Source organism: Phalacrocorax carbo, chromosome 8 (genome assembly GCF_963921805.1).
Source record: "Phalacrocorax carbo chromosome 8, bPhaCar2.1, whole genome shotgun sequence".
In the NCBI taxonomy this organism is placed as follows: domain Eukaryota; kingdom Metazoa; phylum Chordata; class Aves; order Suliformes; family Phalacrocoracidae; genus Phalacrocorax; species Phalacrocorax carbo.
In genome coordinates, this window is record NC_087520.1 from 23,100,820 (window position 1) to 23,121,110 (window position 20,291).

Genomic DNA, 20,291 nt, shown 5'->3' on the forward strand with positions numbered 1-20,291 from the left:
GCCACTTTGCGGGGTCCAGCTCTGGCGCTATGGGGTTTGCCTTGGGGTTTTCTTGTGATTTGTGACTCCCAGGACACCCCAAGTGACTTTGTACAGTTCTGCTGATCATCACCCACCGGTGAAGCTTGCCTGGGTGCTGCTCTTGTGCCAGTTAGCACAGCCGCTTGGGCTTTTGGCAAGTAGGGAGCTGCTGCCTATACCAGCACAAAACCATGACAAGGTTTGGGGGCTTTTCTGAGAGGAGCTAGGTGTTGTGGGTGAGTATTGCCTGGGCTCGAAATGAAGAAGCAGCCACTGTCGCACCGAGGTGGCCAGCAGCCATTGCCATGCCTCGCTTGGGACGGGATTTCACAGCACCAGTGCGAGAAAACCAGCTGTCAGCACAAGCAGCATTGCCCATTGAAGCCTCATTAGCTGTGGCTCCCATCAGGAAGTGTTCACTGGGGAAATTACTTAATTATGTTGTCCTGAAACCCTTTCTCCTGCTGTATTAGTTGCCCAAAATATCTCACTACAGACCCCATGGCTCCCTCCGTCAGGCAGGGCTGTGGGACTCACTCACAGCATGCCAACCTGGAAACAAGAGCCCAGCCTGGGCATCCCCCTGTGCTGGGTCTACCCTGAATCTCTGGAAATTTGGGAGAATTTGAGCTCAGTCCCAGCCCTGCCACCTGCACTGGGATGCTCGGTGGCAGTTTTTGGCCTTTCCTTGCCTCACAGGAGAGATGAAGGTCCTCTGATGGTAGTGTGTACCCAAGGTACAGCCTTGCAGGGAGTTTTCGTGTGCAAGCATCCCCTTTCTGCCTCCCCCAGCCTGCTCGCCCATAGCAGAGGCATTTGCTGGTGAGGGGCTGGCAGCACAGTGCTGTGTACATGTCTAATTGCATGTACATTCAGAAGGTAACAGGGCTGTTATTAAAACCAGGTGCAGGGTGGTGAATCCACCGTGTTGCCTAGGTGAGACCGAAAGGCAAACATTTCTGCTTTGCAAAATAATTCTGGAGATGACTGTATTTGTTGACAGGAGGGAGGAAAGCAGCCAGTGTGGGTTTTGACAGCGTGGGGAGCTGCATCGGGCATCCGTCGCGGCACATCCTTGCTTTTTCCTGGTGTCTCCAGCTCCGTGTGTGCTGTGTTTCAGCTTTTCTGCTGCTCTGGACAACTGGTTGCTGTGTCCTCCCGCTCCTCTCCTTTGCTTCAATCTTCTGACAACCCGTTTTCACCTGCTCTTCATCCTCCCTTGGGTACTGCTGCTTTCCTGCTGTAAGCTCAGATATGTGCTTTATAGGGACCCAGATTTACCTGTTTGATACTCATATCTCTTATTTTCCCTTTCCAGAAAGGAAATTTGCTTCTACAATTGCAGTAGGCTGTAGTGGGGCAGCCTGAGTGGGTAAATTGAGTCATGGGTGACTTCTGTGGGGTATTACAGAAATCATGGCTTGTCCCAGAGAAGGGGAGGGACATCACTGGGAAGGACCCAGAGGGACTTTGCATGGTATCACTGGTGGACATCGGTACTTCTGGGCCTGTTTCAAGTGTGCCTGGTATTCCCTGTGAAAATAAATCTGATTTCTTTAAGGAGAGGAGATCACTGAAGTCTGATGGGACTATTAATATTTTAAAAAGCCCCCCAAATGTTTCACTTAAATGTTTCACTGCTTTATTTTTTTTCCTCTCTGCTTTTTCCTGTTAATACTTAAAATGGCGCCTTAGCGTGGCTCAAGCGACTGGTTCTTGTGGGGCTTCTCTTCTGCAGAGGGAAGGGGAGTCTCCCAGGGCAGAAGTTAGTTTACAAAACAGATAACTCCTTCCCCTCCTCTTCTTTCAGATAAGAGAGGAAGAAAAGATCCCAGGCCTTCCAGCCAGCACTTCTGCATGTGCTTTGGGGATCTGCTGTAGAGATCGGGGGGGGCATGGGGTGAGGAAGAGGAGGAGGAAGAGCAGAACATCTGTGTGCATTGCTCTGGGGCTCCCAGGTGTTCACCTCAGATATTCTGGGTGGCCACAGGTCTCGTGCGTGCCCTCAGCCAGCAAAACCCCTTGCTGCAGGACGTTGTGGACACAGAGCAGCTTGGAAGTGACCAAGTCATGGAGGAAAAAGCACTTGAAGGTTTCAAAGCACAAAGATACATCCAGCTCAGGAGGTCCTGGGGATTTGGGGACCATGTCCCTTCTCCCTGGTCCTGCTCTTGTGTCACCTCTTCAGGCATCTGCTGTGGCTGATGGCAGATGGGACCATGGGGCAATTGGACCTTCATGCTTGTCCCTAAGACGTCTCATTGGTAGCCTGGCTGTGTTTCAGCAGGAGACCACGTGTCTGTGTGATCGGCATGAAGCCAGCAGCTGGGATTGTACATCAGGAGAATATTTGGCTGCAAATGCCAAGTGCGTTGCAGGACTTCATTCAGGGTGGCGAATGCAGGGAAAGAACAAAAAAAAACAGGAGGGACTGGAATACAGATGATGGTGAGCTGGCTCTTTCAGTGCCAGCTAATATCCCGCCCCAAATTTAAAGTATTTGCTGAGGGTTAAAATGCTGCCAGCTTGCTGAAGTCTGGTGGTGCCTCAGATGGGAATCCTCCAAGGCAGGGGGACCTGTGGCTGCTGCCAAGGCTGCAGGGGCCAAACCCCTGCCTGGCCCTGGGGAAGGTGCTTGATCCATGCTGACACAGCGGGACAAGAGGTGGTTGCAGCTCTCTGGCGGGGAGGAGGTGGCTCCTGTGGCAGTTTCCCAGAGCAGGATGGTGTGCATGGACCTACGGATGTGGCTGTGCCCCAGTGGCATCACCACCTTCTGCCCCTGCCACCTCTCTGAGCGTTACCCTTTCTGTGGGGTTTTTTGGGAGCCAACCTGGCTGGGAAAATTACTTTTTCACTTAAACTAATTACTTTTTGGCTGAACCAGGACAGTTATGCTCCTCAGGGTTTTATATGAGGACTGGAGCTGGGGAGGAGCAGCCCAAACCTGCTCAAGCAGGGGTCTGGACAAGATGATCTCCAGAGGTCCCTTCCAACCCCTACCATTCTGTGATTCTGTGATTTGGGAGAGCTGCCCGTCTCTTTGGTGTTTCCATCCCTGCTGGGCTGGCTGGACCAGCCGCTCCTCAGTGGAAGAATCATCTTTGCTGGGATGGTGGTGAAAGGGGTGGTGGCATCTTCTCACTGCCTTTCGCCTTCTTGGAGAGGGGGCAACTGCAAGATTTTGTGCTGGCCACCCATGAGATATCATCAGGCTCTCTAGCTTGGCACCTGGGGAGAGGCCACTGTCCCAGTCCCTGATTTTGGGTGCCTGGGTGCGGAGTGTGTCCATGCAGGAGACACGAGTCCCACCAGGTCTCTGCCCTTGGCTGGCCCCGGCTCGCTCTGGCCGTCTCTCCTCTTCCCCGTGCCCCTTTTGATCGTGTGCTCCCCGAGGAGCATGGCAGGCTGAGCGCAGGGGCTGGACTGCAGGCGATGTGCAGTGCGCAAAGAGGATGTTTCTGTGCAGGCCAGCCTTGGGAAAAGCTTTTTCCACTGAGTCATTTGCTTCCTCTGCTTTTTGTGAGATGGTGCCGAGATTTGGGGGGAAGGGGAGATGGAAAAACCCAGCCCACATCTTCCTGCTTCAGCAGGACCAGGTCCATACCAGCACAGCTGCCCCATGTTTGCTTTTCAGAGGGAGCAGCAGACAGACAGCAGCATAAATAGAACAAGCCCAGCTATTTTAAGACACCAACTGCATGGTCTGTGCATTAAAGAAAAAAAGGAAAATCTTTGTTTGATCTGCAACTGGCAACGTGGGCTTGAGAGAAGCAGAGGCAGCGCCGGCAGTGTTGGTCATTTTGGAGCCATCGCCCCAGTGGCTGCAGGGGCTTCGCAGCGGATGAGCCAGGAGGACTTTTGCTTCTGCATGTGTTTCTTCTCAAAGTTGCAGTAGATGGACCATTGCCCACACACACTGTTGATTTGGCATCTCGCACTGCTGTGAACAGGGAGTGATGGCATGAGATGTGCTTGGTCTAGGAGAGGGGAAACCATGGTCAGTGAAGGGACGTGGGTGCTGTTTTGGAGTTGTACACATGTGTGCACAGCCAAGGATGGGGATTTTTGTCCTGTGGAGATGTTTCTGGATTCCTATGGTGCTGAAGTGATTGCATGGCTCTTGGCCTGAGCAGCAGACTGTGATGAAGAGCTTGCATTTACTGTTGGGGGTTAAAATCAGGCTTGCTTCAGGTGACTTAGTGCCAAGCAGAGATCTTGGCAGGTAGGAGAGGAGGACTTAGAGCCTTGGAAGTAGAAGCTGTTTTCCACTCAGTATTCATCACAGCTGGGGCTGAGCACTCAGAGCGGCCAGCAGCAAGCCCAGAGCTCCCTCTCCCATAGCCATGTAGGGGCTGGGATCACACCATTCCTGTTCCCCATCCCCATCCCAACTTGGAGGTTGAGCTGCAAGGGAAGGGAGCAGCAGCACAGCTCCCAGCACCACAAGTGCTTGTAAGTACTCGTCCCTTGGCAAAACAAACAAATAATATTAATTGGGGTTTCAATGCCAAAAATCACCAGATGGCTTATCAAGGTAGGGGGAGGTGATGTCTGGGGTTTTCAGATAAAATGGATGAACCACTCTTGAAAAAGAGTGCTATGGCAAAAGCTATTGAAGCAGCTGCTGAAGAGAATGCTCTCTCCAATAGCTACCCCAGCCACGAAGGTTTATTAATATAACTTCATCTGAAAATGCTTTTTCTTCTCCCCCCCCCCGCCCCTTCTCTGTTGATGACCTTTGATGGTTTCTGCTGAGTAAGCTTCATATCAGAAGGCAAAACTGTCATGTGGGATGGGGTTTTGCACTAATAATGGTATAAAACATATTTATGTCTGCAAAATAGCTTTGGTAGCGGACATTTGGTAAGCTGTTCTTATAACAAACGTTTTTTTATCAGGGCCCTGTAAATCATCCCATACACCAGGTCTTGCAGTGGTTGTCACATTTGCCTTGCTCTTCTGTGAATCTACTTATGCTGCTTTTTAATTGCTGCCAGAGCCACTGCTTTCTGCTGGCCTGGTGAGTTGGGTGGAGACAGTGCTGAACCAGGGCTGGAGCTGCCCTCCACCTTACTCATCCTCACATTTTCATCCCTGTCCCTATGACAATTTGGGGGGCAGAGCTCAAGTTTGGTCCATGGTCCATTGCTTGGGACCAGCCAGATGATGACCAGTTTTCGTGCTGAAAGATGGTGTGGAAGTTCCACCCCACAAAAAAACCCCCAACATGCTGGAAGAAGACGTTGGAGACCCCTGTGCCTCAGAGGGTAAGGAGAACATGTTACTTTTCCTTGAAAATCTGCTATTTATGGAGAAAAACTAAGGCAGGTTGTATCCACTCTGTTGGGCTCCCACGTGGGAGGTCTGCCTGGCGTGGTGGCCACGTGGAGATGGTGACAAGGCAAGGCAGGTGCTTTGGAGCCAGGAAAGCCTCATAACTTATTGAGTGTAACTTAGAGCATGTGGCTCTGGATGTGGCCTCTCTGTCTGGGCCCAACCCAGCAGTGCTGACAGAGCATTTTCTGCCTTTCCGCTTGTGCTGAGGTTTCTCCCTTTTTCTTGTGTCCCACAGACTGCCTGAAGCTGCTGCCGCTGGATTCCATGGCGTACACTGTGACACCCATGCCAGCGGGGCCCATTGGCTCCCAGTACTGCGTCTGCAAAGTCGAGTTGTCCATCTGCGGCCAAAACCTTCTGGACAGGGATGTCACTTCCAAATCTGACCCCTTCTGCGTCCTCTTCATGGAAATCAATGGGAAGTGGGTGGAGGTAAGTCCTGAAGTTGTGTGGATTTCCATGCCCTGTGGTTTGCCCATGCTGGTGTCTCCTCCCTCTGTGCTCTGCTACAAGGCTGGTTCTTGTTCCTCCCCGAGCAGAGGTGAGAGCTCTTCTGCCCCTCCTGCGGCTGTGTGCGTGGTGCCAGTGTGTTAATTATTCTGTGTTCTGCAACCAATCCTTTCCCCGTCAGTGCTTTCTGCTTTGTGCTGGGGGTTAGTGTTAACTGCAGAGCTCAAAATGCCAACCTCTGGCAAGGCATGTGGGGGACATGAAAGGATCCTGCCACCTTTAAAGTGGTCCTAGCCCATTCTCAGTTTGCTGTAAGCTGGGGATGCTTTGGATTTGAGTGCCTGAAATGCTGATCACATGTGACAGTTAGATGTTGTGAGGTCCTGCTTGCAGCAGCGCATGTTTTTAGCTGAGTCAAGATAAGCTGGTTCTTGGGTCACAAAGGAAGCTTTGGGTCTTTGGGTTTTGCTTTGTTGTGGTTTAGCCCCAGCCAGCAACTCAGCCCCACCCAGATGCTCGCTCACTCCCCCTGCGGTGGGATGGGGGAGAGAATCAGAAGAGTAAAAGTGAGAAAACTCGTGGGTTGAGATAAAGACAGTTTAATAGGTAAAGCAAAAGTTGTGCATGCAGCAAAGAAAACCAGGAATTCATTCACTCCTTCCCATCAGCAGGCAGGTGTTCAGCCATCTCCAGAAAAGCAGAGCTCCATCAAGCATAAAAGTTACTTGGGAAGGAAAATGCCATCACTCAGAATGTCCCATCCTTCCTTCTTCTTCCCCCAGCTTTATATACTGAGCATGATGTCATATGGTATGGAATATCCCCTGGGTCAGTTTGGGTCAGCTGTCCTGGATGTTTCCCCTCCCAACTCCGTGTGCACCTGGCAGAGCAAGGGAAGTTGAAAAAGTCCTTGACTAGTGTAAACGCTACTTAGCAACAGCTAAAACATCTCCACATTATCAAAACCATTTTTAGGACAAATCCAAAACATAGCCCCATACTAGCTACAGTGAAGAAAATTAACTCTATCCCAGCTGAAACCAGGACATGCTTGAAGAGTGGCTCTTTCTAGGGGCCATGAGAGGTGCTGGATGAGGGTCTGGCAGGTCAGTCCGGTGGAAAAACTCTGTTCAGGGCACCTCGTTCTCTGAACACCTGTGGCCTCCTCCAAGAATTATATCAAGGTCAACAGTCCTTAAGTGGGGCATTTCACGGGCTTGTGAGCAGCTGGTTGTGGAGAGGGCAGGACCATGGGACAGGGAAGGAGACTGTTGGTAGCTGGATGCATTGGGAGTTGGGTCAGTTTAGCTGCAGACAGACAGCAACCAGCTGGCAAAGCCCTAGTGAACTCTTTGCAAATATTGGTCTTTCCTCCTTACCAGAAATTTCATAAATACGTGCTTCAGCTGCCATATTTGATACCAGCAGGCCCTGAGAAGAAACTGCAGAGGATCTTGTTATTTGCTTGGTTTCAGAAGCCAGCTTCTTAGAAATGGGAAAGATATTTCCTACAGAAAGAGAGGAGGGGAGGAATCATGACGTAGGCAGTGGGATCAATGCACACTCAGCAGGTTTGCAGATGACACCAAGCTGAGTAGTGCAGTTGACATGCCTGAGGGACGGGATGTCATCCAGAGGGACCTTGACAAGTGTGAGGAGTGGGCCTGTGTGAACCTCATGAAGTTCAACAAGGCCAAGTGCAAAGTGCTGCACCTGGGTCAGGGCAATCCCCAGTGTCAACACAGGCTGGGGGATGAACAGTTGGAGAGCAGCCCTGCAGAGAGGGACTTGGGGGTACTACATGAAAACCTGGACAAGAGTGGCAATGTGAGCTCACATCCCAGAAGGCCAACCATATCCTGAGCTACATCAAAAGCAGTGTGTCCAGCAGGTCAAGGGAGGTGATTCTGCCCCTCTGCCCAGCTCTGGTGAGACCCCACCTGGAGTACTGCATCCAGCTCTGGAGCCCTCAGCACAGGACAGACATGGACCTGTTAGAGTGGGTCCAGAAGAGGGCCACAAAGATGGTCAGAGGGCTGGAACACCTCTCCTACAAGGACAGGCTGAGAGAGTTGGGGTTGTTCAGCCTGGAGAAGAGAAGGCTCTGAGGAGACCTTATTGAGGCCTTAAAGGGGGCCTATAGGAAAGGTGGGACCAAACTTTTTACTAAGGCCTGTTGTGACAGGACAACAGTCAATGGTTTTAAACTGGCAGAGGGTAGGTTTAGGTTGGACATAAGGAAGAAATGTTTTACAATGTGGATGGTGAGACACTGGCATAGGTTGCCCAGAGACACTGTGGTTGCCCCATCACTGGAAGTGTTCAAGGTCAGGTTGGATGGGGCTTTGCTCAATCTGATCTAGTGAAAGGTGTCCCTGCCCATGGCAGGGGGGTTGGACTAGATGATCTTCAAACGTCCCTCCCAACTCAAACCATTCTGTGATCCTATGATTATCCTCACCAGCTTTGGGCATTCCTGCTGCACCAGGATTTCTGGCTCAGCAGATGTGTGTGGCTGCTCACAGCCCATGGGCTGTGGGCACTGAGGCTCTGCACAGAGGAGCATGCTGGCACACTCCCACGGCTGTGGGGGGGCTTATTTTTATGTTCCTTCTATGTCCTAAGGAGCTGGGAGCTGTATTCATTTCCTCTACTTCCCTACTTATTCCAGCACAAGCTTACTCCAGGGCAAGACCCTGCTGATAAAGGCTCTTTGAGGACAAGAGGACTGTCTGTGGCTGTGCTGTCCTGGTGGTAGGTGAACACAGGATAAATCTGTGCTCTCTGAGATGCAAACTGTGCACAAAGAGCCCTTGTGTGTTGTTCCCAGCCCTTGTCTTCAGCAGGACAAGGCTGCTGCTAACCAGGCTAATGGCGCGCGAGGCAATTGACCCTCAGCAGCTGTCTGAATTACTTCGTAGCATAAGTAAAACATTGGCTTGATCCCAAAAGCTTGCTTCTCAGCATACCCACCAACTGCACGTGTATTCCTTTGAAAATCCCGCTCCGGTGCGGGCCACAGTTTGCCCACAGATGCCCAAATCTGGCTTTGAGCAGCATGACCTTGGTCATCACCAGCAATGCTGCTGCAATGGCTAGAGGTCTCACCTGAGTGGGTCTCCCAGGCAGACGCATGTCTCAGGCTGGTTTTGCAATTGAGGTGTGCACAGAGTAGACTGGGAACTCCTAAGGATGGTTTATTAAGGATGGATTTCATGGTGGTTTATTGACTGCTCAGCATCTCACGTGGAGAAGCTATAGTTGTCATCTCCTGCGGCAGTCTGAGTTGGGCGAGGTGCCGTCTGTGATAAAATTGGTGTTGTGAATCCAAACTCCAGAGTCTGTGCAGGAGCATTTAGCTCTGTGCCTAAGAAGCCTTTTGGCTACAGGGGGAAAGACTCTGGGCTAAAATGCCTGGAGAAAAGAAATGGGGATTTCATTTTATAACTGCAGGTGTAGATAGTGTAAGACCTCTTTTCAGCTGGTCTGGGAGGGAGAAGGTAAGCAGAGCATGGAGGTGTGATAGATGGATACAGGCACCAGTGTTGGATGCAGCACAAAATGAGCAGCCAAAGGGCATTAAATCATGTAAGCCGAACAAAAATTGTTACAATTCCTGAGAAATTAAGTAGTCTCATTTTTCAGATACTTGGACTAGTTGGGCAGCCTTTGAGTACTTGGCAAAGGAGCTGGTGAATTAATGGGCATCACCTAAGTTGTCCTGCAGCTGCTCTCCTCGCTGTCAGCAGGGAGGATGTAGGGGTAAACCTCACCTTACTATGGTCTGTAATTAACTTAGTTTAGCAGCCTGGATGAGACTAATGAGCTTCCCAACCTTGATAGGTGTCATATCTTTGACCTGATTATACTTTTCAGGAATTTCTCTTTCTGTCAGCAATGTCTCAGTCCAGCAGTTTTGATTCCAAAGCTGGTCTTAAAATACAAATGTGTGGTGGTTTTATTTTTTTTTAATTTTCCTCTGCTATGTTTAGCTTCTTTTTAATTGGCATGATAGGTGCTGGATGTCAGCCTTGAATGGCAGATTGCTTGGTGCTCCACTGCTGTGGTTTCAGCAGAGTTTAGCATGTTGCACTGGTTGCCACATGGTGTAGTGTGCTCACATGCCACAGAGCTGGCCCTGGTCCGCCGGATGCCTGCATCATCCTGCATGGATTTTTGCCACACAGATGTGCCCCTTGCCCTAAGAAGAACCTCTTTCCCATCTGAAAGCGGTGGCCTTAATAACATAGCTGAAATGTAGGGGATGGATGGGGACAGCAGCAGCTCAGTGACATGAACACATTCTACCACACTCCCCCTGCGTCCTCCACAGTGGGTTAGTGACATGTCCCAACCGTTAGACCTGGTTTAGGACGTGGGTCTCCTCCTCCAGCCACTGTGGTGCCAGCATCTGCGCTGGGTGGTGGGGCTGTGGCACCAGCTGATGCCAACAGAAGGATTTCTGCTTGCTGTTCTTTCTAGCTGTCACATTTGTCCCCAGATACAATTATTTTGTATTGCTGAGCTTAATAAGAATTAAAAAATCTTTGTGAATCAGCCTTGGAGGGGGTGGGGGAAGGAGGGACAATAAACCACAGGCTGAGAAGTGACATGAATATGGGTGGTGATGTTTAAATGTTCTGCCCGATGATGTCATCTCACAGAAGCCATGAAAGAGCTGGCCTGTGATGCCAGGAGCAGGGACACATAGCTCAGCCGTGCTGCTGCCTTTGTGCCATTCTGTGTCATCCAGCCAGTCCCATGCCTTCAGCATGAGCTTTCCTTGGCACTTGGGAGAGCACCTCCCAGTGTTGAAGCGTCAAGCATTTCCATGTGCTGGGCATGCTTGAAGGTCTCTACCCAACCTCCCTTCAGACACTGGCGGACTCCCTGGCTGCGTTCATTGAGCACAAGGGCTGTTGCTGGAGGTAATTTGCTGATTTTGTGCTTGATTTGTAGAATCAAGACTCGTATCCAAACAGATATCTTTGATTAGCCTGGTTGCGTCTTAAAAACCCTTGTGCTCTTCTGCTCTTAGGTGGCAGAGCCACCTCTGCTCTTTATCGGGAACACAGACCTGTAAGTGTTGGGGGCGAAGGGGAAGGCAGGAGCTGATGGCATGCTTGTCTCCTGGTGGAGGTGGTGTGAAGAGGCCTTGTATGTGATGGTCACTGGCAAGGTGACTGGTGCTCGTCAAACCAAAGAACAAACCATGTGCAGCAATCAGCTGGGGCCTGTGATTTTGTTGTGCTTCACACTGAAGATAGGCAGGAGATTAAACAGTTTAATCTGGGTGTGGCAGGAAGCCCCATGACTCCAAAGGGTTAGCTCAAGACACATTGGCTGGGTTTTTCTTCCCCATCCCTGGGCCACCCCTTCCATAGCAAAGCTGGAGATGGGACCTCAAATTATCTTCTCCAAACTAGTGCTTGGGAGCGAAAGGACTGGTTTCCCTTGAGTGGCTTTCCCTTTGAGTGGCTGATACACAAAAAGGCTGTGCTGCCATCCAACAAGACCTGGTCAAGCTGGAGAAGTGGGCCGAGGGGAACCTCATGAAACTCAACAAAAGCAAGTGTTGGGTCCTGCACCTGGGGAGGAACAACCCCAGGCACCAGTACAGGCTGGGGGCTGAACTACCTGAAAGCTGCTCTGTTGAGAAGGACCTGGGAGTGATGGTGGACAGCAAGCTCACCCTGAGCCAGCAATGTGCCCTTGTGGCCAAGAAGGCCAATGGTATCCTGGGATGCATTAAAAGGAGTGCGGTCAGCAGGTCAAGGGAACTTATCCTCCCCCTCTGCTCTGCCCTAGTGAGACCGCATCTGGAGTACTGTGTCCAGTTTTGGGCCCCAGGGAACTGCTTGAGCCAGTCCAGCGGAGAGCTAGGAAGATAATCAGGGGACTGGAGCATCTCCCTTATGAGGAACGGCTGAGAGGCTTGGGTTTGTTCAGCCTGGAGAAGAGAAGACTGAGGGGGGATCTCATCAATACTTATAAATATTTGAAGGGAGGATATCAGGACGATGGGACTGGACTCTTTTCAGAGGTGCCCAATGAGAGGACATGGGGCAATGGGCACAAGTTGTAACACAGGAAGTTCCACTTCAATATGAGAAAAAAACTTCTTTCCTGTGAGGGTGCCAGAGCAGTGGCACAGGCTGCCCAGGGAGCTTGTGGAGTCGCCTTCCCTGGAAATATTCAAAACCTGCCTGGATGCAGTCCTGTGCACCCTGCTTTGGGTGCTCAAGCAGGGTGGTTGGATGAGATGGTCTCCAGAGGTCCCTTCCAACCCCTACCATTCTATGATTCTGTTTCTAGCCATTTCTTTCTTTCTCTTAGTCCCCAGCTTCCCAGTAGTTCAGAGAACAAGGAAGGAGCTAAAATCCATCTCTGTTGCCTGTGCAGTCTTGTCTCCTAGGCTTGAAAGGGGATTTGCATGAGTTGTGCTGCTGAAATAAGGTAGAGCTTGTGGTTTCCCCCTGCTCCTGGTCCGCCACATCTCTGAGCAGACGTCTGGCGTCCTTTGGTACAGGATGGCAGCAGAGAGGGAAGGATCTCTGTGAAACTGCATGGCCCTGGCCAGCTTATAGAACACTGGTATTGATGTATTTGATTCCCCAGAGTGTAGCAGGTGGCTATTCTGGGAACACAGCATTTACTCTAGTCGTTTCCTGGCAATTAAGACAGACTAAATGACCAACTTCAAAAAACACTGTGATAGTTGGTATATATAGCAAACTCACCACATTTCCATTCAGTCCCTCCAAAACCTGCCTCCTGTGCTGAATAAGTTTATTTGGGACTAAGGTACGTGTTTGTGGTTTGTTTTTCTTCTTCTTCTTCTTTTTTCTGCTCTGCTGTACTTACTCTTGGCTCCGTAGCTCTGGCAGCCATCCCACTGTCCTGCAGCCTGGCACTGCCCGGAGATACCAGCACAGGGGCTGCTTTCCACAGAGGTCTTGCCCTGGGACCTGGGATGCGCAGGTGGCTCAGCCTTGCCTGGGAGCGTCCTGGCTGTGAGACAAGGCAGGATGCTGGCCAGGGCTGTGGCATGGCCAGAGGCTCCATGCTGTCCTGCAGGCAGATGGAATGGTCTTCCCAGACAACAAGGGCAGTAGCTTTTGATAAAATCATACTGGCGAGTGCCTGCCTTTCTTTCTCTTTTAATAGCCCCTGTTACCATATCCTGGGATAACAGGGTGATGTGGCAAAAGGCTGATGCTGCCAGCTCTTGTGCCAGTTCTGGTGGGCACATGGCTGTTCCAGCTTGGATGCTCGGAGTCGTCAGCAATTCCCATGGGGCTGCCTGGGCAGGACGCCCTTCACCAAAACTGGCTGCCACCCCTTAAGATATCAATATGATGTCAGCAGCTGTCCTCCTGACAAAGCTCCTACCTGTTTTGCTTGCTGGAGGGTTTCTCCCCACGCTGAGGGTGTTCATTTCTTGTTCTGTGCTCAGGTTCTGCCACCAGCATCCCTTCTGCCCATTTTAGCTTCATAAGGGTAGGTTGCATGTTGGGCTCCAAACTTGCCGTTTCCTGGTGCCTCTTGGGATGGATGATGGCCTGGTGATGGGTCCTGACATTAGAATTCAGTCCCTTCTTGGTCATTGCCTTCCAGAAGCAAATACACTAGCTTTTTTCAGCCTTGTTTTCCCAGTTTCTGCCACTTTGGCTAAAATTGTGGATTGCTGTCTTTGTGAGCTGGCGCTGGGAGCCCGGCCTGTGCTGCTGTCCTCCCAGCCCTCCTGCGGTCTGAGTTATAGTGCTTGGGACCAAAGCTCCATTACAGGAGGGTAGCATCCCAGGATCTCTGGTGTGGCTGTCCCGAGGATGTTCTTTTTTTTGGCTCATGCAAGGTTTTCTGTCCGCCTGTGCCATTCTGCATCGTAAACCCACACTTCCACTGGCTGCCTGCCAAATTTCCTTTGCTCTTATTGCTGCTCTTGGCTGTGGGATGCTGCAGACCGCCGTGGTGCTTCCTCTCCAACAGCAGGTTCCCCACGTGCCTTCCAGTTTTCCATCATCCTTTCTGTGCTTGCCCTTCCGAGCCATTGAAGCCATCATTTCTTCCATTTCTTCACAATAGCTCAGCTTGATGAAGCCTTGTCTTCTGGGTCATTCCAGCCTGTTGTTTCTCCTATTGCTTGATGAACTCTATAAAAAAAATGGCCTGCAGTGATTTTTTTCCCCTCTTTTTTTTCCATGGAAGGGAAAGAAAGAGAAAACCACATGAATGGTTCGGTTTGAGGTCTAGAGGGAAATGCTAGAAGGTTGCTGTTCTGCCTTGTGACACTTTTTTTTCTTGTCCTTGTGTTAGCTGCGCAGCCTGAAAGAAACAGGTTTGGCATTACAGCTGTGAGTGTCTGGCTGAGGACTGGAGGTGTGTGAGAGCATCAGCTTCTGGGAGACAGAGGTTAGAAGCCACCAAAGACGCTGGCTTCAATGAGCCTTGAGTCCACACCAAGCCTTGGCTGGGTGGGTGCTCCTGTCCTGGCTGTTGGCTGGGGTGGGTTTGTACAGCCCCATGCTCCCCGTCCTCAAGGATGCAGCTCTCTGCAAGAAGTGCCATTACTCGTTTAGGCAGATCCCACTGTGCATAGAGTGGGTACTATGGCCTGCATTTAGGGATAGCTGTGCTGAGTGCCTGGTGCTCTCACTCTCTGATGGTCACTGCAGGGTATCTGGGTGCCTCTGGGCTGAAGTCAGAGAAGGGACGTGGCAGTGACACAGATGCAAGATCCACATGCCCAAATGCCTCTTTCTTTTTTATTTGCAGCTCGACAGGACAGAGACAGCCGTGAACAACCTCAACCCAGCTTTTGCCAAGAAGTTCATCGTCGACTACCACTTTGAAGAAGTGCAGAAGCTCAAGTTTGCCCTGTTTGACCAGGATAAGTCGAGCATGCAGCTGTATGAGCATGACTTCCTGGGTGAATTCTCCTGCACGCTGGGCATGGTGAGTCTCTGAGGTCCCTACAGCTTGCAGTCCTCCAGCAAAGGGGCCCCAGATCGCATCAGCCTCAGGGACATGGCGGGATTAGAGCTGCTACTCTTATCTGCTGTAAAGTTTGCTGTGTCCTTCCTGGCAAAACTAATTTAATTTGCTTGTCACACTTCAACTGTTGAGGTTGAACTGTTTCACATTAGGGCTGTTGGCTACCTACCCAAGTCTAAGCTAGTCATAGTGTGGGCTTCTGCTGGTGCCTGCAGAGAGACATCAGCTTCAAGCTTTTGGAAGTACTTTGGTCTCACCATGGGTTATAGTAAGAGCCCTGATAACCAGCTTGGATTTGGACTTGGGAAATTTCCAGAAGTTTAAAGTTAGGATGCATTGCAGTCTACCTTTCTAATTCAGATTTTTTCTTTTTTCTTTTTTTTTCTCTCTCCCCAAAGCTTTGTCTGTTGTTATTGTGTAGCAAATCATCTCTCCTACTTTAGCATGTTGGTGCAGGAATGTGTCTTCTGCTCTTCCTGTGGAAAAGCTTTCAGGACACAATACGATTTACAAGCCTTTGGAAGGTCTTTGTGTTCATGAGCCCAGACCCTGTTAGAAGTTGGCAGCCACATTCTCCAAACGTCTTTGTCCTCTGAGCTTGCTCTGACTCAGAGGCAAGGAATGAGGAGGACTTTTTTTCCATCCTTTTGTAGCATCCGGCTGCTCAGGGCTGCTGTGGTACCTGGCATAAGTGCAGGGGCTGGGAGAAACTGTCTCTGTTGTGCTTGATGCTGGACACCTGGAGGAAGAAGGTGCTGTAATAGGTGGGTTGGCGTGGACAGCCAGCCCAAGGTGTTCAGGGAGGCTTATGAGTATTACACAGACTGCAGTACGGCACTGCACATGTCAAGGTGGGGACCAAATGACCTTACCATTGCCAACTTAAGAGCTTGGCGTGTTAGAAGAGCACTGACGTTTACAGAGTTTGATGTTTAACTTCTGGGTTTTTGTAAGTGCTCTGTGATGACCTAATTCTGCTCCTGCAGAAGTTAAGGGGCAGTGCGGGCAACAACCCAGGCCAATGTTCAGTGATTTAGACCAAACCCATCCTTTGCTGTTAGTTCTGTTGCTGGAACGCAGCCACCTCTGGTGTGGGGCAGTTCACCAATGCTCCTTGTGAAGGTCATGGTCTTGGTGGAAGCTGCAAGCGCAGAATTTATGGACATAAGGAAACAAAGCTGAAACCTTGCTGTTCCTAAGCGTGGCTCTGCAGAAGTCCAGGACTCTGCAGGCTCATGCCAGAGAGAAATGTTATCCATATGCACTTGAGAGAAAGGTGGGCCGTCCTGCTTGTTGGGGCTCCCAGAAGAGCCCAACTCTTTCTGGTGCTGTGAAAGGTGATTAGCTCAGAGCATGAGACTGGTCAGGCCATCCTGGGGCTGTGGTAATGGTGGGGACTGGGCAGCTGTTGGCAAGTCTCACATCCAAGGTGCTCACTCAGAACAGTTGATGGTTTAGCCATGGTGGCTCATGGGCACGGCATAACTGTCTACTGTGCAAGTATTTACACTCTGCAAAAGAGAACCTGGCTTATATGTGTGCCCAGTTTTTGATGAGTTTTTGCAGTGCTTCCTGTGTGAGCTTCTTGGTGACCACAAGACACCAGCTTGAAATGGAGGGATCTTCTAATTTTCCTTTTTTCCCTGAAATTCTCTATTAGCCTCCTCTCCCTGTGGCCAGCATGGGCTTGCAGCACAGGCCGGTCATGGGGAAGAGGTGGATCAGAGGGGTAGCAGGTGCGCAAGGGTGCCACGAGGGTAGGGGTGAAACAGGGTGGAGGGGGGCTTGAGTGCAGCCAACCTGCTGTGGGTTTTCTGGTGTCTAGATCTTGCCTGGTGAGATGTTTCCATAAGCCTGCCCAGTTTTGAGGCACAAGCACCTCTTAGAAGGGAAGGAGTATAGCAACAACAGCCCAGCGAGCATCTGACTTTTCAGTTTTGAGTTTGCATTGGACCCCTGTCAGATTAGCCAGATTATTTTATTTCAGCTAGTTAGGTCTGTGGTAATATTTAAAAGGATGGCTGGATCATTTGCAGGCCTGTAATGACCTCTGCGGCCAAATGAAATGTAACAGGGATCAAACTGCAGGCTGGAGGGTGTCCATGGTTTCTGCTAACCAGGGTTGTGAGAAGATTTCGCCTCCTTGTGCTCGGCGTAACATGAACATCTAGTTATACTGCCTGATGATTCCTATGCATTTATGGATCAAAAGCACCAGGACATGGCTGGCTAGCCACAACGAGAAAGGGTTTTTGCCTCAAAAACTGCAAGAATCTTAGGATCACAGAATGGTTTGGTTTGGAAGGGACCTTTAAAGGTCATCTAGTCCAACCCCCCTGCAATGAGCAAGGACATCTTCAGCTAGATCAGGTGGCTCAGAGCCCCGTCCAACCTGACCTGGAATGCTTCCAGGGATGGGGCATCTACCACCTCTCTGGGCAACCTGTGCCACCCTCATTGTAAAAAATTTCATCTTTATATCTAGTCTGAATCTACCCTCCTTTAGTTTAAAACCATTACCCCTTGTCCTGCCACAACAGGCCCTGCTAAAAAGTGTGTTTCCATTTTTCTTATAAGCTGATAAGGCAACCAAAACTCAGTGAGCTAGGAAAAAATCTAAAGGGGTTTAATTCAGGTCCCAGATTGTCCTGTCTGGCCTCTTACAAGCCAGAAATGAAGAGGGGGTGATGACCCCTGTGCTTTGCTCAGCAGCAGCTGTGCAGGGGGTCAGAATGATGTGGGGGAGAGCATCTGTCTTGTAATCAGCATTTGTCCATGGAAGCGTGGCCTGAAAGCAAGTTGCTGTGAAGGTCATGTTAGAAGTATTTAAAATGGGGTTTGAAAGGTTGACTTGTGATTTTGCTGGGAACAAATTATGGTCCTTTGGCTGTGTGAGGTCCTACTGACCTGCTCCACGCAAAGAACTGGTCCCTGGGGTTCTATGGGAGATGATGCTTCAGCCTCTTGCACCGTCACTGCCCTGCACTGTTCAGCTGCTTCCCTGCACCCCATGGATTCGGGTGACGGTGATGATATTCACAGTATCACGGTCATCCCTGAGTATTATGTCTTTCTTCTACTGTTGTGAATGCTTAATCTGAATTAGCTAACATGAGCAATGATCAGTTGCTTATGAGTCTGCTTTTGATCACTTGTACAATCATGACTTCATTTGCTTTGGCTTTTCTAGATCGTCTCCAGCAAGAAAATAACAAGGACTCTGCTTTTGGGGAATGGCAAGCCAGCTGGAAAAGGGATGATAACGGTACAGTTACTCCTTTATGTTACCTGCTGAGTGTGTAAAGCTGGATAATAACCTGGGGGCAATGCAGGGCTCTCACCTGAGGTCCAGGAGGCTGGGGCTTATCTCATGAACATATTTCCCTTTGCCTCCTGTTTTCCTGCCTGCTTTGGTCTGTTTGGAGGATGATTCTTTTAGGGCAGGGACCATCTTGCCTGGTACCCAGCACTGTGAGTCTTCAACCTCTGCTTCAGCCTCTGAAATAAGAAAAACCTCAATCTGGAGAAGTACAAAGTAAATCTATGCTGCTGCTGTTTGTTATCTGGTACAACATGCCTGCTCAGCCCTCCCTGGAGCAGCAGGAGGTAAGAGAGCTGATTCCTTTGTCAGCGATGGGTGATTTTGTTTGTAGGAAGAGGATGGGAGCTGTGCCGTAGCAACAACTCTCATAGCAACAGCTGCTGCTCCTGATGCAGACCCCTTCAGGCAGTGGCCTTCCTGCTGCGGATCTCTTTAGTGATGGGTTTTTTTAAAAAGAAAAGACTAAATTTAGGTGTGTTTCCCTCCTGCCACATCTCCCATCCTTTTTGAATCTCTTCTGTGTTACTGGTTTTGCAAGATGCACAGCCAGGCAGCAAAGGTGTAGAAGAAAAGGCCAGCAAAGAGTTAAGCTTCTGTCAGATTTAAAAGCACTGGAAGGATTTAAAAGCACTGGAAGGATTTAAAAGCCCAGGACCTGGCTGCTACAAGGGCATCTCCATCGCTGCTTGCTCTAGAGGCTGGAAAGTTGCTGCCAGCTTTTGTTTTTTAATTGCTGCAGTTAGTCTTTAAATGCAAGAGAAAAAGCCACAGTGAAGTTCACAAGTCATGTCTGATGCCATGTGCCATCGCTGAGGAGTGGGCTCTCGACATCCTGTCCAACACTTGAGTGGGAAGAGCTGGACCATATGAAAAGTTTCCAGTCAAGTTCAAAGGTTACATGCTTTAAAAAGATGAAGGTCCAAATATGTCGCTAATGTGTAATTAAAAATCAAAGGGTCTCTGAGGCATCTGCTTCATTTTGTACCATTGATGCAATTTTCTGATCTGGTTTATTTTTTTCCTTTGGCTTGATGATGACGATAGGATCCTGTGCATTGGGCATCTTTCCTCACTGCTTGGCATGGTGCTGGAGCACGGGCTATGGACACCAACCAAGGAGCAGGCTTTTGCTTTGGACTCACTCATATTAAACATGGAGTTTGGAGTAAAAACCTGCCTTCCTCACCCCCATCCCCTTCAGTTTTGACCAGGTATCCTTTTTCTTAACTGAGATGCCAGAGGGGTGAATGCAACAGAGCTCAGGGACCTGCAGGGTACTTAAAGAGCTGGCTGATGTCATAGGGAGACCTCTCTCAATGATTTTTCAATGCTCTTGGGAACCTGGAGAGGTCCCAGTTGACTGGAAGCTGGCAAACATTGTCCCAGTCTTCAAGAAGGGCAACAGGGATGACCCCGGTAACTACAGGCCCATCAGTCTCACTTCTGTGCCTGGTAAAGTTATGGAGAAGATTATTCTGGGAGTTATTGAAAAACACCTGAAAGACAACACAGTCATTGGTCCTAGCCAGCATGGGTTCACGAGGAGAAAGTCCTACCTAACAAATTTGATTTCCTTCTATGACAAGGTCACCCACCTAGCTGACCAAGAAAAACCAATCCGTATGACGTTTTTGGAATTCAGTAAAGCTTTTGATACTGTCTCTCACAGTATCCTCCTGGACAAAATGTCCACCACACAGCTGGATAAACCCGTAATGCAGTGGATGAGCAATTGGCTGATGGATCAGGCTCAGAGGGTTATAGTAAATGGCGTTACATCAGGCTGGTGGCCAGTCAGTAGTGGGGTTCTGCAGGGATCCATCTTGGGGTCAGTACTCTTTAATCTCTAAGTTACTTGAATGCAGAACTTGAAGGAATACTAATTAAGTTTGCTGATGACACAAAATTGGGAGGAGCTGTTGACACCCTCAAGGGCAGAGAGGCCCTGCTGACAGATCTGGACAGGCTGGATTGCTGAGCAATCACCAACTGTATGAAGTTTAACAAGGGCAAATGCTGGATTTTACACCCGGGGCACGGCAACCCTGGATATACATACAGGCTGGGGAACGAGAGGCTGCAGAGCAGCTCCGCAGGGGGGGACCTGGGGGTTCTGGTCAACGGCAAGTTGAACATGAGCCAACTGTGTGCCCTGGCAGCCAGG

The 20,291-nt window shown here is 50.0% G+C and overlaps 1 protein-coding gene across 4 annotated transcripts in view; it reads left to right on the plus strand.

Annotated features, from left to right (window-relative positions):
- Nucleotides 1-20,291, plus strand: part of CPNE2 (copine 2) — a 59,331-nt gene that overhangs the window by 9,639 nt on the left and 29,401 nt on the right. For all 4 annotated transcript variants that reach the window (XM_064459106.1, XM_064459105.1, XM_064459107.1 and 1 more), the window contains exons 2-4: nucleotides 5,597-5,793; nucleotides 14,587-14,766; nucleotides 17,996-18,070. In XM_064459106.1, coding sequence (XP_064315176.1) covers nucleotides 5,626-5,793; nucleotides 14,587-14,766; nucleotides 17,996-18,070 — 423 coding nt within the window. In that variant the 5' untranslated portion in view covers nucleotides 5,597-5,625. The remainder of the gene's footprint in view (nucleotides 1-5,596; nucleotides 5,794-14,586; nucleotides 14,767-17,995; nucleotides 18,071-20,291) is intronic.